Source organism: Cydia fagiglandana, chromosome 23 (assembly GCF_963556715.1).
Source record: "Cydia fagiglandana chromosome 23, ilCydFagi1.1, whole genome shotgun sequence".
NCBI lineage: Eukaryota > Metazoa > Arthropoda > Insecta > Lepidoptera > Tortricidae > Cydia > Cydia fagiglandana.
This window is the reverse complement of record NC_085954.1, coordinates 78533-93243: the sequence shown is the minus strand read 5'-3', so window position 1 is coordinate 93243 and position 14711 is coordinate 78533. Positions and strand designations below refer to the sequence as shown.

Below are 14711 nucleotides of genomic sequence, written 5' to 3'. Positions count from 1 at the left end.
CCTATAGGTCGTTTTTAGGGTTCCGTACCCAAAGGGTAAAACGGGACCCTATTACTAAGACTTCGCTGTCCGCCCGACCGTCCGTCCGTCCGTCTGTCACCAGGCTGTATCTCACGAACCGTGATAGCTAGACAGTTGAAATTTTCACAGATAATGTATTTCTGTTGCCGCTATAACAACAAATACTAAAAACAGAATAAAATAAAGATTTAAATGGGGCTCCCATACAACAAACGTGATTTTTGACCAAAGTTAAGCAACGTCGGGAGTGGTCAGTACTTGGATGGGTGACCGTTTTTTTTTGCTTTTTTTTTTTTTTTGATTATGGTACGGAACCCTTCGTGCGCGAGTCCGACTCGCACTTGCCCGGTTTTTAGGGTTCCGTACCCAAAGGGTAAAACGGGACCCTATTACTAAGGCTTCGCTGTCCGTCCGTCCGTCTGTCACCAGGCTGTATCTCACGATCTGTGATAGCTAGACAGTTGAAATTTTCACAGATGATGTATTTCTGTTGCCGCTATAACAACAAATACTAAAAACAGAATAAAATAAAGATTTAAATGGGGCTCCCATACAACAAACGTGATTTTTGACCAAAGTTAAGCAACGTCGGGAGTGGTCAGTACTTGGATGAGTGACCGTTTTTTTTTTTGCTTGTTTTGTTTTTTTTTTGAATTATGGTACGGAACCCTTCGTGCGCGAGTCCGACTCGCACTTGCCCGGTTTTTTTATATATAGTAAGTCGTTATCCAAATAAAAGTTTAGTGAAGCTAAAAATGAAGCAACTTAAACAATTCTTGACAATGTAACTTGATTACTTTATAGACATGTAACAAAATTAATAGAAACATTGTCTAGCCCACGACTTTTACTGGCGTCGTAAAAATGTACGTCCCCAGACAAGTCAGCACTATCACGTCATTCCCATCTGACAGCGCAAGCCTCAGGCGACCAGCTGATAAGATCCCCAGTCACATGCTGTTGTTACGGTGGCGAGGTTACGCTTTAACTCGACGGGGGTAAGGAATAACTCGACGTTATCTTATTCATCATGTCCCGGTCGTACGATTACGGTAATCAACATATAAATTGAGTGGGACTGTATATGTTGTGTGTATCTAATGTCTGGATGGAAAGATAGGTTTGACTTTGCAGAAATAAACATTATTTTGCAAGGAGTGATATAAAAACTATTCGCACAAAGATTAAGTCAAGACAAATTTATTTTAAATCAAGAACCTGTTTTAGCGAACAGACATTTAAAGCAACAGTTTTTCTTTGATCTAGTAAGTTTCAATTAAGATTCATCGTGAATAATATAAACTGCAAAGTTGGTAAATAATATTAATATTAAACAGTTAAGTACCTATACAGGATGATCAATCTAAATGGGTCAGTATGGAGAAGTCAGAAACTATAAGAGATAGCGAAATCTGTTCTTAGGAACCATGGCTTCGATTTTAGATTTAATAATAATGGCATTAAATTTTTTTTTTAAATCTATCATACATAACCGGGATTCGAACATGGTCAATATTCTTGTTGTTTGTTTGTATGGCAACTTTTAAACGATGCGTGATAGCTGGGGGGTGCTCGACCAAATATCATAGAGGGCCCCGAGACAAAACAAACTACATTAAAAAAAATTCAAAATGGCCGACTTTTTTAAATTTTTTCAAGTTGGTCCGAGCGCGCTGAGATTTGGCATGCGACGAGCCTAGGAGCCCAAAATTACCATGTCAAAATTTTTTTTGAAAAAATCCAAAATGGCGGCGCACACGGCCAAAGTCAAATTTCCAAGTAGGTTAAGCGAGCCTGAAGGGCGAGCTTCAGGCCGGGAGACCGAAAGCTGATCCCGGCGGAAGGCCGAAGGGCCGGAGCCTCCACCCCGACTCCCAAAACGCGAGGCCGAAGGCCGAGCTGCATGAATACGGTGCTTCCAAGCGTTTTACCAAATCAACTGTCTTGATGCGCGAAGCCGGCAGGCCGAATTCCCGACGGCGAAGCGTCGAGGCTTGCGAAGGCCAAAGGCCGAGCTCCGCGTAGGGCTGAAGGCCTGAAGCGTCACATGAGAGGGGGCAGTTGGAGCTTAAACACGACCCAACACTTTTCCTATTGGGAGTCGGGGTCGGCCTTCGGCTCTCCGCCGGGGTCGGCCTTCGGCTTCCCGGCCAGAAGCTCGCCCTTCGGGCTCGCTTAACCTACTTGGATATTTGACTTTGCCCGTGTCCGCCACCATTTTGGATTTTTTCAAAAAAAAATTTTGACATGGTAATCTTGGGCCCCTAGGCTCGCCACATGTCAAATCTCAGCGCGCTCGGACCAACTTGAAAAAATTAAAAAAAAGTCGGCCATTTTGAATTTTTTTTAATGTAGTTTGTTTTGTCTCGGGGCCTTCTATGATATTTGGTCGAGCACCCCCCAGCTATCACGCATCGTTTAAAAGTTGCCATACAAACAAACAACAAGAATATTGACCATGTTCGAATCCCGGTTATGTATGATAGATTAAAAAAAAAATTGAATGCCATTATTATTAAATCTAAAATCGAAGCCATGGTTCCTAAGAACAGATTTCGCTATCTCTTATAGTTTCTGACTTCTCCATACTGACCCATTTAGATTGATCACCCTGTATAGTCCGCTCCGCAACAGAACTTGCTAAACGTATGCGCTATTAAGGTAACATTCGGATTTAGATTGTATCAATCCATCACTGCTGCAGCAATAGGTACTGCATAGTAGTTTATGCTCTCGGCCATACAATCGTGTTGGTAACTTCTGTCACAAGCTTGTCAGGACACTTGATCGAGGCGGGGGGTTCTTTCATTGCACATTCTTTGCTCAATAAGCTGCTAACCGTACATGAGTTATTTTTACAAGCTTCTATTTCCTTTATCCGCTCGCGCCATTCTGTCTGGGCTGATTGTGTGTGTGTCGGCGGATCGGCAGCCAATTAAACCGGCAACCTTCCCCTTTTGCAATAAAATTGTTTTCGTTACCAACTTCTGGGCTCTCACCATTAGCTGAAGTACCTCTTTCGAACCAATAAGGCCTGAGATGTATAGTTAGAAACTTTTATTGTTGCCGACTAAACATAACCCTACAAAGAATTTAAACTCGTCAAATCGAATCATATTGAAATACTAGCTTCTTCCACGTGCCTCAACCTATCCCCATAACAAATTTCATAGAAAGTAGATGAGCGGTTTAAGCGTAAAGAGGTAACAGACAGACTGACAGTGTTACTTTTGCATTTAACAGTCGTCATCATTGCACGCAAACGAAATTACATTATTTTATGTTAAAGTCACTGGAGAAATCAAAATTTTTGAGTACTTAAATACAACTACTTAACTCTTATAATTATAACTTAGGTACATTTTGGTTCAAATCCACACATACCTACTGGGACTCCCGAAGCGACAGTAAAGGACTAAGGGGAAATACCAATAAGGGCGAATAGCTCGCGGAGGGGAGATGGGAGATACGACGGAAGCAAATAAAATTAATTGCAGCGCCATCGACATCCGACCCAACGTCTATCCATGCACACAATGTGTCACAAGGATAAATATGTATAGAGGGCTTGTTACAATAGGATAGGATACCAAATGGGTAACAACGGTAACATTTTGCGTCTAATAATGTGAAGTCAGGGTCTTATGAGCCGTGGCAAAATTACGAGATAACGCAAGGAAGATAATGTGACGTCAGGATTTGTAACAATTCTCCGTCTTCATTTATAAAAGGTATTTTTTTCTAAAAATTACTTATTTTCCATGAGACATTTTTGACGACTAACGCCCTGATCAACAGATCATAATTCTATATCAGAAAAACCATTGGTCCATTTATATGTAAAGCGCAACGTTCGATAGAACCCAAACCTTTTGTATTGATCCCCAGATTATCAACACTATATGCTTTAACTAACCAATATTCGACCTTATCACTTTACAATAAGGTTTACGAGTGGTCACTCAACTGTGCCAACATGCCATTCTTCTTTGTGTTCGCGCGATGTAAATCAAAGTCCGCAACCCTGCAATATATTGCAGAAAATATGGCTTTCTGCGCAAAAACTAACGTATCATGTGGTTGAGGCAAAAACGCTAGTTTATGATGTATTCACTTCGTCTGTCATTGCGAGTCGATCATTTGGAAACACGAAAAGTCTGACCTCGCGATTTATAGCTTTTGCCCGCCGAGTAGCACCGCATTAGGTAGTATAAGAGGGACATGCATGATATGATAAGCGCCAACGGCCATAAAATATTGAAGGAGTGTTCAAACGACCAGAGAGCTCACTTATGTTGGTTGTGCTGAGCGTTCGTCTCTCTTTCATGTCGTCAGCGATAAGATGTTATCCCTTGGTCAGCGGTTTTTAGGTTATGTTATGAGGCGAGAATGTGTCGTGTTTTTATTTAGTCGCGGTCATCCGTCACTCCATGATAGGACGATAAGCGACTTCTTCTATGCAGTGTTTTGATTTTGATATATGTATATTATCCGAAAATGTACACTCAAAACCGATTATTGTATGTATACATTGGAAACATGCGTTCGAATTTTTTGTTCTAAGTAGGTACATATTTTTAGGATTCCGTATACCTCAAAAGGAAAAAACTGAACCCTTATAGGATTCTTTGTTGTCCGTCCGTCCGTCTATCAAGACATTTTATCTCGGGAACGCGTGTAAGCAAATAATACCGAATTAATTAACGGTCATTGAGTTAGACCAAGAAAAGTCTGCAACGATTTTGATAGCACACGCAGTTCAAGTGTTATTATAAACGTCAAATTTATATGACAATATGACTGAAATTAATCTAAGACAACACTGCTTATTCTTATGGGGAATAGGGGTAATGTGAACAAAAATAATCTAATTAAATACTTTGAACAGTTAAACTCGCTTGCAGTGCATGAAATTATTTTTTTCACATTCCCCTATTGTGAGCAAATGTCAGAGGCAGAAAATACCACTAGACATAAGTTAAATATATCTCTATATAATCTTTGTACATAATATATAGTAGTAAGTTTAGCATAATTGACACTAACAATTTTGTTAGTAAATACCATATGCCTATGGTGTTTTTGACTAAAGGCAAGTGTTGCCTTTCAAATTATTATAAAAGACAAATAGCTTTATCGCTATCCTATTTACTTGACATTTCTGCCAAGAATTTGGCAGACAATTCTGCTCCTATTGAGCAGCCCAGTATGAACTTGGAATTGGTTCCAGTCATAACCAATGATTTAATAGATTAAAACTAGCTGTTAAGACAAAAGATTATGTCTCTGGCAATTTAGTTTTAAATAAATATAATGAAAAATACTGCAAATATGGAAAGTATATCCACCTGGTGCATCAAAATATTCAATGTATTAGAGGAAAAAATTTGCAGATTGAACTTTTTTTGAATGATTTTAATATTGATATTTTATGTCTTACTGAACATTGGTTACATAATAATGAATTAATGCCCCAATTTAATAATCATCAGGCGGGAAGTTCGTTCACCAGACTTAGTTCCATACATGGTGGGTCATTAATTATATTAAATAGTGTAGCGCCTGCTAGCTCGGGGTTCGGATGAGGAGGCTATTTAAAAGTGAAAACGACACCGATACTGAATTAAAAGTGTATTCTGTTGAATAATTACACTCGTAATGTTCTTTGGGAAACTTATTAGAAATTAAGCACTAAATACTGTTGAGATTTACAAATATTATCATTAGACATATATTAATCGTATCGCGTCGGTTGCCGGACTGCGCGGGAGCGGCGAGAACGTATCTGTATACGGTCGGTCACGCGCAGTGCGTCATGAATCGGAGCTGTGATTGGCTCATGCGGTGCAGCAGGTAAGTCGTCCAATCCGCGAGTTTCGTTCGGCCGGGCCGACGTTTGAGGTTGGCGCGTTATACACTCCCCCTCCAAGTTCCCAGAACGACCCGTTGGGGACTTGGTAACACTATCATCTCGCGCTAAGTTACGAGGGCGACCACGTAGTCGCCGTGGTTGGACAGGCACCGAAGGAATACCTTGACCTGGTGTGAATGGTGTCAAATCAGAACTATGGTATTTACCCAGGTCGGTATTGGTTTGTACGTCAGCTATAACATAAGAAGTTGGACTAATTATTTTACTAATGCGATAGGGACCATCCCGTTTGGGCATGAATTTCTTTGTTAAACCTTTAGAAGCGTTACTAAGCAAATGAGTGTCTACCAGAACTAGGTCATTAACGCAAAACAAAGGTGACTGCCGTCGGTGCTGATCAGCGTCGCTTTTCTTCTGGTCCTGCTGGCGTACAGCTTTCTCCTTTATAACATCCCAGTTTTCGAGAAACTTCTTCAAGTAAGGAGTTATTTGCGGCAGAAAGTTTTCTTTTGACAGAATAGCCTTTAAATCACGTTGGGCATCAAAAGGAGTCCTCATCTCTCGAGCGAACATCATGTGAGCTGGACTGCATCCAGTGGTGGCACAAAGAGCACTATTCATCGAGAACCTGATCGCTGGCAGGAACTTGGGCCACGCACGATGATTGTTCTTCACTAAAATAGAGAGTTGAATCTTGAGGTCTCTATTCTTGCGTTCTGCAGGGTTGGCCTCAGGATGATAGAGTGGTATTAAATTCTGCTTGATTCCCAGCAAGAACATGGTCTGCTGCATCACAGCTGAGACAAACTGAACTCCGTTGTCAGAAATGATTCTTCTTGGGAATCCATACCGTAGGAAGTACTGCTCGATAAGGGCTGGAGCGCAGACTTCTGCTGTTGCGTCCTTGAGGGCTATCAGCTCCACCCAGCGTGTAGCCGTGTCCTCGATGAGCAGCACCCATTTCTCTCCATTGTCTCCTTCAGGTAGAGGGCCAAAGAGGTCTATAGCAAGCACCTCTCCTCTTTGATTAAGCACTGGGGTCTGTAGTAGTCCCATAGGCTTCTGGTTACTTATCTTGTAACGTTGGCATTCTTCACATAGTTTTAAATATTCCGTGATGTACTTGCGCATTCCTGTAAAGTAATACTTTTGACAGATGCGTGCGAGGGTCCTTTCCACGCCCTGATGACCAGCTGTTGGGGCGTCGTGGTACTCTTTTAGGACGGCCTCCTTCATAGAGTTAGGTACTACCAGCTGAGCTTCCTCCGACTCAGAGTTGGGATTGTAATAGTAGAGAATCCCTTGGGCCATGACATATCCTCTCTCTAGCCATCTGGTCGAGTTAATAGGATCAGAGTCTTCCAGGTCTTGAATAATCTTGGCGACTTCTGGGTAGTTCCGTCGGGTTAACTTGTGGAATATCAATGCTAATAGAGCAGACTCCACATTCTTCTTTGGAGTTTTCATCGCAGACAGGTCGACTCAATGTGTCTGCTATGACATTGGCCTTTCCAGGTGTGTATTCATATTTGATGTCAAAACCTTGCAGTTTAAGTGCCCACCGGATAAGGCGACCACTTGGTGACTTGTGAGTCAACAGCCATTTCAACGGCTGATGATCCGTCTTCACTAAAACTGTATGACCATCAATATAGGGCCGGTACTTCTCAACCGCCCAGATCACAGCCAAACACTCCCTCTCAGTTGTGCTGTAACGGCGTTCTGCTGGAGTGAGCAGCCTGCTGGCATACTCAATGGGACGCTCATCATGTCCTTCGCCTTGCATAAGACAAGCTCCAAGAGCATAGTTACTCGAGTCAGTCCGTAGAATAAATTGTTTGCTGTAATCCGCTTGCACCAGGATCGGAGCAGAAGTTAATCTGGTCTTGAGCTCCGTAAAAGCCTGTTGTTGCTCGTCTTGCCATTTCCATGGTTCATTTTTCTTTGTAAGCTTGGTAAGCGGCTGAGCTACCGCTGAGAAATTTGGAACAAATTTTCTGAACCAAGCGCAGGTTTGGAGAAATGTCCGGAGATGCTTGAGATTAGTTGGCTCCTTCATGGCTAATATTGCTTCAATTTTCCCATTATCTGGCTTAATACCATCAGGGGTAATGAGGTGTCCAAGGTACTTGACCTCTTTGCAGGCAAAAACACATTTCTCTCGGTTTGCTCTTAAGCCAAACTGACGTAGTCGGTCGAACACAAGTTGCAGGTCTTGCAGGTGTTTCTCGAAACTGTCAGATATAACCAGGAGATCGTCCAGGTAAGCTAGAACTGTAGTATTTTGCAAGCTGGCACCGGATTTGAACTTATCCATCAACCGCTGGAAGGTTGCAGGTGCATTCTTCAAACCGAATGGCATTCGTACGAAACGGTAGGTACCGAATGGTGTGATCACTGAAGTCTTATCCCGATCAGCTGGATTCACACTTACTTGCCAGTATCCGGATCTCAGGTCTATGGTACTTATGTAGCAATGTCTTCCGGTCGACTGCAGCAGCTCATCAATTAAGGGTAAGGGATAGTTATCTGTCTTTGTGACGCTATTCAGCTTTCTATAATCAGCACAGAATCTGACAGTATTATTCTTCTTAGGGACAAGAACTGCTGGTGAGGTCCATGCAGATTCACATTCCTCTATTATCCCTTCCCGGAGCATCTTCTCAATCTCCGCTTTCATTATTTCTTTCTTTGCAGGTGTGAGCCGGTATGGAGGCACAGATATAGGTGCATGGTCTCCTGTGTCTATATGATGTTCAACAATTGGAGTGGGCGCTCCCCCTAGACTGAAGACTGCACTATTCCTCTCTAACACTTCGGCTAATTTCATCTTTTCACCTTCGCTGAGCATTGATCCTTCTTCAGCATGAAGTATATTGCTTGCAGCAATTGACAATTGCGTTGGCATGTCAGATTCATACTGTATGGGATATTTCTCACCACCTGGGAAACACCAAGTATGGTTATCAAAGTCCAGGTCGAGCCTAGATGCTTTTAGAAAATCGATTCCCAGTAAAGTTTCATTTTCTTCAGCTTCAGGTAAGATCAGGAACTCTTGAGGTATCACTCTATCCTTCACTTTGACATCTAAGGTAATTTTGAGCACATTTCTAAGTTGAGTTACACCATCGGCTAATGTCACTCTCATTTGCTTCTCGCAGAACTGTTGCTGTCTCTCAAGTAACAGTGAGTAGAGCTTTCGACTTGCCAAGCTTCTCTTTGCGCCTGTATCCACTAAGGCAATACCTTGCATGTCCAGGATTCCAATCCCTAAAATTGGCCGCTGATGCCTTTTTGTGTATTCCTCATATGTGTCAAATAAATCCAACACGGGTTCCTCAGAGTCATTCTGGTCCATTAGGGCTCCAGGTGTAGGCTCCTTGGAGTCCTCATCCTTCTGGTTTGTCCCTGAAAAGTCCACAGCTGAAAATAAAATTCCCTCACAAGGCGTGGTTGAGTTACTGGAATTATCTATACTGTGACCCGAAGATGACTTACTGTATTTTGTTACATTGTGACCATTCTTATTACTGTTATCAGCTGATCCTAAAACAGCTGTAGTCAACCTAGATTTGGCGTCATTGACCTGATCTGGCAGCACAGGGATGTTACTAATATTATTTGACACGGTGCAAAATGACATTTCCTTACTAAGGGGACAATTTACTTGCTTATCACTGTTATCAATAATGGACTTTGCAAAAAGTGTGCACGATTGTTGAACGACTACAGGGTCATCCTGGGAGCTGTCGGCGGCGCGGGGCAACACCGGCTTTGCTACTAAACCGTCACCAAAGAAATTTGCAGGAAGTGCATGTCGAAAATCAGTGGGAGACAAAAAGATCTCGTCAAGCTTATTATTTTGAACCTTAGGTATAGAGTTAAGAGTACTACTCACCGGGGAGAGCTTCTTAGTCTGCTTACCAGTGTCCTTTAACCCTGGATTGGACGAATCCATGCTGCAGTTGACAGTACAGAAAGTAGCATTACATTTTTCGCAATTTGCGCGTATAACACCTACTTGACCACAACCATAACAACGTAAGACATTAACATCTGATGTGTTATTATTATTATCGTTAGACGTACCACTAGTGTCTTTATTTAGTTTTCTACATTCTTCTTTTACGTGGCCGTAACGTTTACAATACCCGCACTTCTTACTATACGACTTAGATTTCGCGGCGGACGCGGACGCTGTATTGTTATCACTGTTATCATCTAAACGACGCGGCGGAGGCGCGCGGGGCTCGCGGGACGGCGGCGCGGCGCTCGCGCTCGCGGTAGCGCGCGGCGGCTTTGACACGGCGACGGGACGACTCGGCGAGGCGTAGCTCACGTTCTTGGAAGCGGCGGCGGCCTTTGTATCGTTCGTACTCTCGTTCAACGATTCTTCGACGGCGCGCGCCTTTTGTAATAATATCTTAAACGTTGCGCACTCTTCCCTCTTAACACGTTTGCGTATACGTTTGTTTAACAGTCCGTACACCATATCCAATTGTACCTTCTCGGCCAACTCGCTACGCGGCAATTTTGCCAACAGGGCTCTACACTTTGCGACGAAAACATGAGTATTTTCTTCGCCTTGTGGTGTAGCGAATAAGTCACGGTAAATGCGCGGTGGAGCTCGATTGTCGCCGTAGGTATGGCGCAAGCTGTCAACTACTTCGGTCCATGAAGTTGTCTCCGGTTTTATGCCCTGCCACCAATCTGCGGCTGAATGCGTTAGTAGCATTGATAACCCACGAATGGCGTTATCGTCCGAGATGTTGGCACAATCTTTGTAGGCCTCAATGGCGTCAATAAAACCTTCGATGGACTCTTCCGCATTTCCAGCGAATCGAGCTTTGCAGCGAGAGAAATTTCCTCCTTCTACAGGAAACGGTGTCGATGTAGTAGACGACGACGGGTGCCTAGAGGTTGTGATGACGCTTTCCAGCAGTTCCCTGAAGGCGTTGGTTTGCGACCGTTGCAACGAATCCACAAGCGTCGCGACGTCATCTCTCGTGAAAGAACCTTCTCGAGCGGGCTCGAGGTCATCTCGCGTCGGCGTCGACACACGTCGATTTCTCCTTGATTTAGGCGGCATTTTATTACACTATATTGTTTATTTCAATGAATCACGGCACAAAAGTCCACTTTTTCACTATAGCCTCACACTTGGGCAGCCATTTTGTAGCGCCAGCTAGCTCGGGGTTCGGATGAGGAGGCTATTTAAAAGTGAAAACGACACCGATACTGAATAAAAAGTGTATTCTGTTGAATAATTACACTCGTAATGTTCTTTGGGAAACTTATTAGAAATTAAGCACTAAATACTGTTGAGATTTACAAATATTATCATTAGACATACAATGTATATTAATCGTATCGCGTCGGTTGCCGGACTGCGCGGGAGCGGCGAGAACGTATCTGTATACGGTCGGTCACGCGCAGTGCGTCATGAATCGGAGCTGTGATTGGCTCATGCGGTGCAGCAGGTAAGTCGTCCAATCCGCGAGTTTCGTTCGGCCGGGCCGACGTTTGAGGTTGGCGCGTTATAATAGTCAGTTAAAATTTAAGGAACGTAAGGACATTGTATCCATGTCTGTTGAACGGACTATAGAACTAAGTGCAGTTGAATTAGAGCAATTTATTGTTGTCTGTGTGTATAGGCCGCCATTAAGTAATTTTGAATTATTTGAAAACATAATGGAATCTGCCCTACTAGGTCAGGAAATGAATGCTCAAAAAACGTTGTAGAGGGAAATGCTAGGAACACAATTTTTGACTCCGTAACTTTGTTTAGACTAGTTAGGAGGTGAACATATCAAAAGTCCCCGGCTGTAGCCCCGGTGCTGCGGGGTAGAGGGGAGTAAGAAGGTCGAATTTTTCGGTTTTTTTATTGATATCTTGGAAACTTTGCATCTTAGCGACATGACTACTAAGACAAACCGAAAGCTCATAAAATTAGTTACAAGTTTTATCCAGTCAAGTTTTTCGATATCTTGAATAGTTTTTGAGATAGACGCTCTTGAAAGTTTATTTAGGGATTTTAATGTTATCTTGATATCTACATCAGTGATGCTGTTAGGCCATGTTTGGCATAATTTTCGTATAAATCGGGGGTGCTGAATTCATTTATGGTATCACATTGACACTATTCCGAAGTAAAAACAAAATTAAAAAAATATATATTTTTTAAAATCCCTCTTCACGCTTAAACCGCTGAACCAATTTCGTTGAAATTTGGTACAGAAATAGTTTCAGTTTCGACACAGGACATAGGATAGTTTTTATAACCAAAAGCATCTTTTGAGGATGTGAAAAGTGGGGTGGAAGTTTGTATGGGGAGTCAGTAACCGCTGAACCGGTTTAGGTGAAATTTAGGATGGTATACATCTGTGATTTAGATGAAAATGATACCTAACATGACTTCAAACCTTACCTTAAGCAGTATGAACCTCAGGAATTCAGTTTCGTCGATGAAGTTGAATTCCCCCCATACTCCATTTCACAACTTTAAAGGATGATTATTGAGATAAAAAGTATCTTATGTCCTGTCTTGGAACTCGAAATATCTGTATACCAAATTACAATTAAATCGGTTGAGCGGTTTAAGCGTGAAGAGGAATTAGAAAAAAAAGTTATTTGTATAAAGTTTATATGTTTTTTCTTAGGAATGGTGTCAATGTGATACCAAAAATGAATTCAGCATCCCCGATTTATACGAAAATGATACCAAACACGGCCTAGCAGCTTCACTAATGTAGATATCAAGATAAAATTTAAAGCCCTAAATAAACTTTCAAGAGCGGATATCTCAAAAACTATTCAAGATATCGAAAAACTTGACTGAATAAAACTTGTAACAATTTTTATCAGCTTTTGGTTTGTCTCAGTAGTCATGTCGCTAAGACGCATAGTTTCCAAGATATTAGTGAAAAACCGAAAAATGAGACCTTCTTTCCCTCCTCTCCCTCCCCAGCACCGAGGCTACGGCCGGGGACTTTTGATATGTTCACCTCCTAACTAGTCCAAACAAAGTTACGGAGTCAAAAATTGTGTTCCTAGCATTTCCCTCTATAACTTCTTATTTCTTGGCCTATACGTAAAATATCATCTTCTAGTAAGAAATTGCTTATATGCGGCGACTTTAATGTAAATATTATGGAAAATTCAACAATGTCTTGTAGATTATTGAATCTTTTTAAATCTTGTAATCTCAACCACATGTTTATGGAGCCCACTAGAGTGACTGCTACTAGTGCAACCTGGCCGCGTAGCCAAGATGCCAATCGCTAACGCTCCGTAGCGATCGAAACGCAACTGTCACTGTCACACTAATGTGGAAGAGTGATAGAGATACATAATGCTTTTCGTTGTCGAAGCGATAGCGATTGTAACCTTGGCTAGCTACCCTGTATAGATAATATTTTCACAGATATTTTTCCTATTGCTAAAAAAGTTATCAGCAATTTAGAATCTGACCACTTAGGTCAATTAATGGTATTTGAGGCATTTAGGAAAAATACCATGAGAAAACAAATAACTTTTGTACCAGTAACCTCGGACCGCGTGGAAAGAATGAAGCTAAGTTTAGTTCAGGCGCTACCCTTTTTGTCTTCTGATATGAGTCCTAATAGTATGTATAATTCATTCTTTCACACTTTTATGAATCATTATAATGCGATATTCACCTCAAAATCGGTCGTAGTTAATGGTGCATCAGTTTTTAGTGAGTGGGCTACTGCGGACTTACATCAAAGAAGACGTGAACTGTATGCCTTATATGAGGAACGGCGGTTTAATCAGAGTGATGAATTTAAAGAACATGTGAAGGCGTATTCGAAGAAGTTTAAAGTAGATTGTCATATAGCTAAGCGAAATTATCTAAGTCAGAAAATAAAAAGTAGTTCAGACATTATTAAAGCAACCTGGAAAGTAATAAATGTGGAGACTGGTCGTTCGAAACACACAATTAAAGAACTTAAACTAAACATTGATAACAAAATTATAGATTCTAATTTAGAAGTAGCTACAGAATTTGAAAAATTTTTCACCGTGGTACCAGTATCTACAACTAAGGATTTAAATTCATCACCCTCATCTGCTGTTACATTATTAAAAGATAACGCTCCAGAGTGTTGTGGAGACCTTCATTTTGAACATGTTTGTACCTCAGATGTAATAAAGGCGTTTAAATCAATTAATGTCAAAAAAACTAGTGACCTCTGGGGAGTCTCTGTCCATGCTCGCCTTGTTTATTATAGTTATTTTCATAGTGTAATGTCATATGGTATTCTGGTTTGGGGCAAAGCAGCTGACATACAGACTATATTTGTCTTACAAAAGAGAGCCATTCGTTCTATATATAATTTAAGGGTGCGTGAATCATTAAGAGAACTTTTTAAAGAAATTAATATTTTAACTGTAGCTTCCCAATACATATATGATAGTATTATTTATGTTGTTAAGAATCTAGACTCCTTCACTAAGAATTCTGATGTCCATAACTATAATACTAGAAATAAAAATAAGCTTGCTATCAGAAAGTTTCGTGTTCGTAAAGTACAGAAGTCATTCGTTGGGCAATGCATTCATTTTTATAACAAGTTACCTGAGGATGCTTTAAGATTACCCTTTCCAGCTCTTAAGAATTACTTAAAAAAGTCATTGATGTTGAAGGCTTATTACAGAGTCGAGGACTACTTGACAGACAAACATGCATGGTCCAAACCAGAAACTGTAATAACGACAAGTAGCAATTAAAAACATTGTATTATGTGTAGAGTTAAAGGTGACTCAGCTCAGGTAAGAAAGCACATCAAATTGTATG

The 14711-nt window shown here is 41.3% G+C and overlaps 1 protein-coding gene and 2 long non-coding RNA genes across 3 annotated transcripts in view; all 3 read right to left on the bottom strand.

Moving 5' to 3' along the window:
* The window catches only part of LOC134675958 (uncharacterized), a 141142-nt gene that overhangs the window by 113910 nt on the left and 12521 nt on the right, over positions 1-14711 (bottom strand). The gene's annotated exons all lie outside the window — the stretch shown is intronic.
* Positions 5311-11591, bottom strand: LOC134675803 (uncharacterized). The gene is made up of 2 exons (XR_010099798.1): positions 11460-11591; positions 5311-5586 (listed from the first exon to the last, which is right to left on the bottom strand). It is a non-coding gene; the product is annotated as an uncharacterized LOC134675803 (long non-coding RNA).
* Positions 7245-10982, bottom strand: LOC134676003 (uncharacterized). The gene has a single exon (XM_063534313.1). The coding sequence runs from the start codon at positions 10980-10982 to the stop codon at positions 7245-7247; it is 3738 nt and encodes a 1245-aa protein (XP_063390383.1).

Excerpts from the sequence above, each read along its gene's own strand:
- LOC134676003 (XM_063534313.1), bottom strand. The coding sequence starts at position 10,982 with ATGCCGCCTAAATCAAGGAGAAATCGACGTGTGTCGACGCCGACGCGA.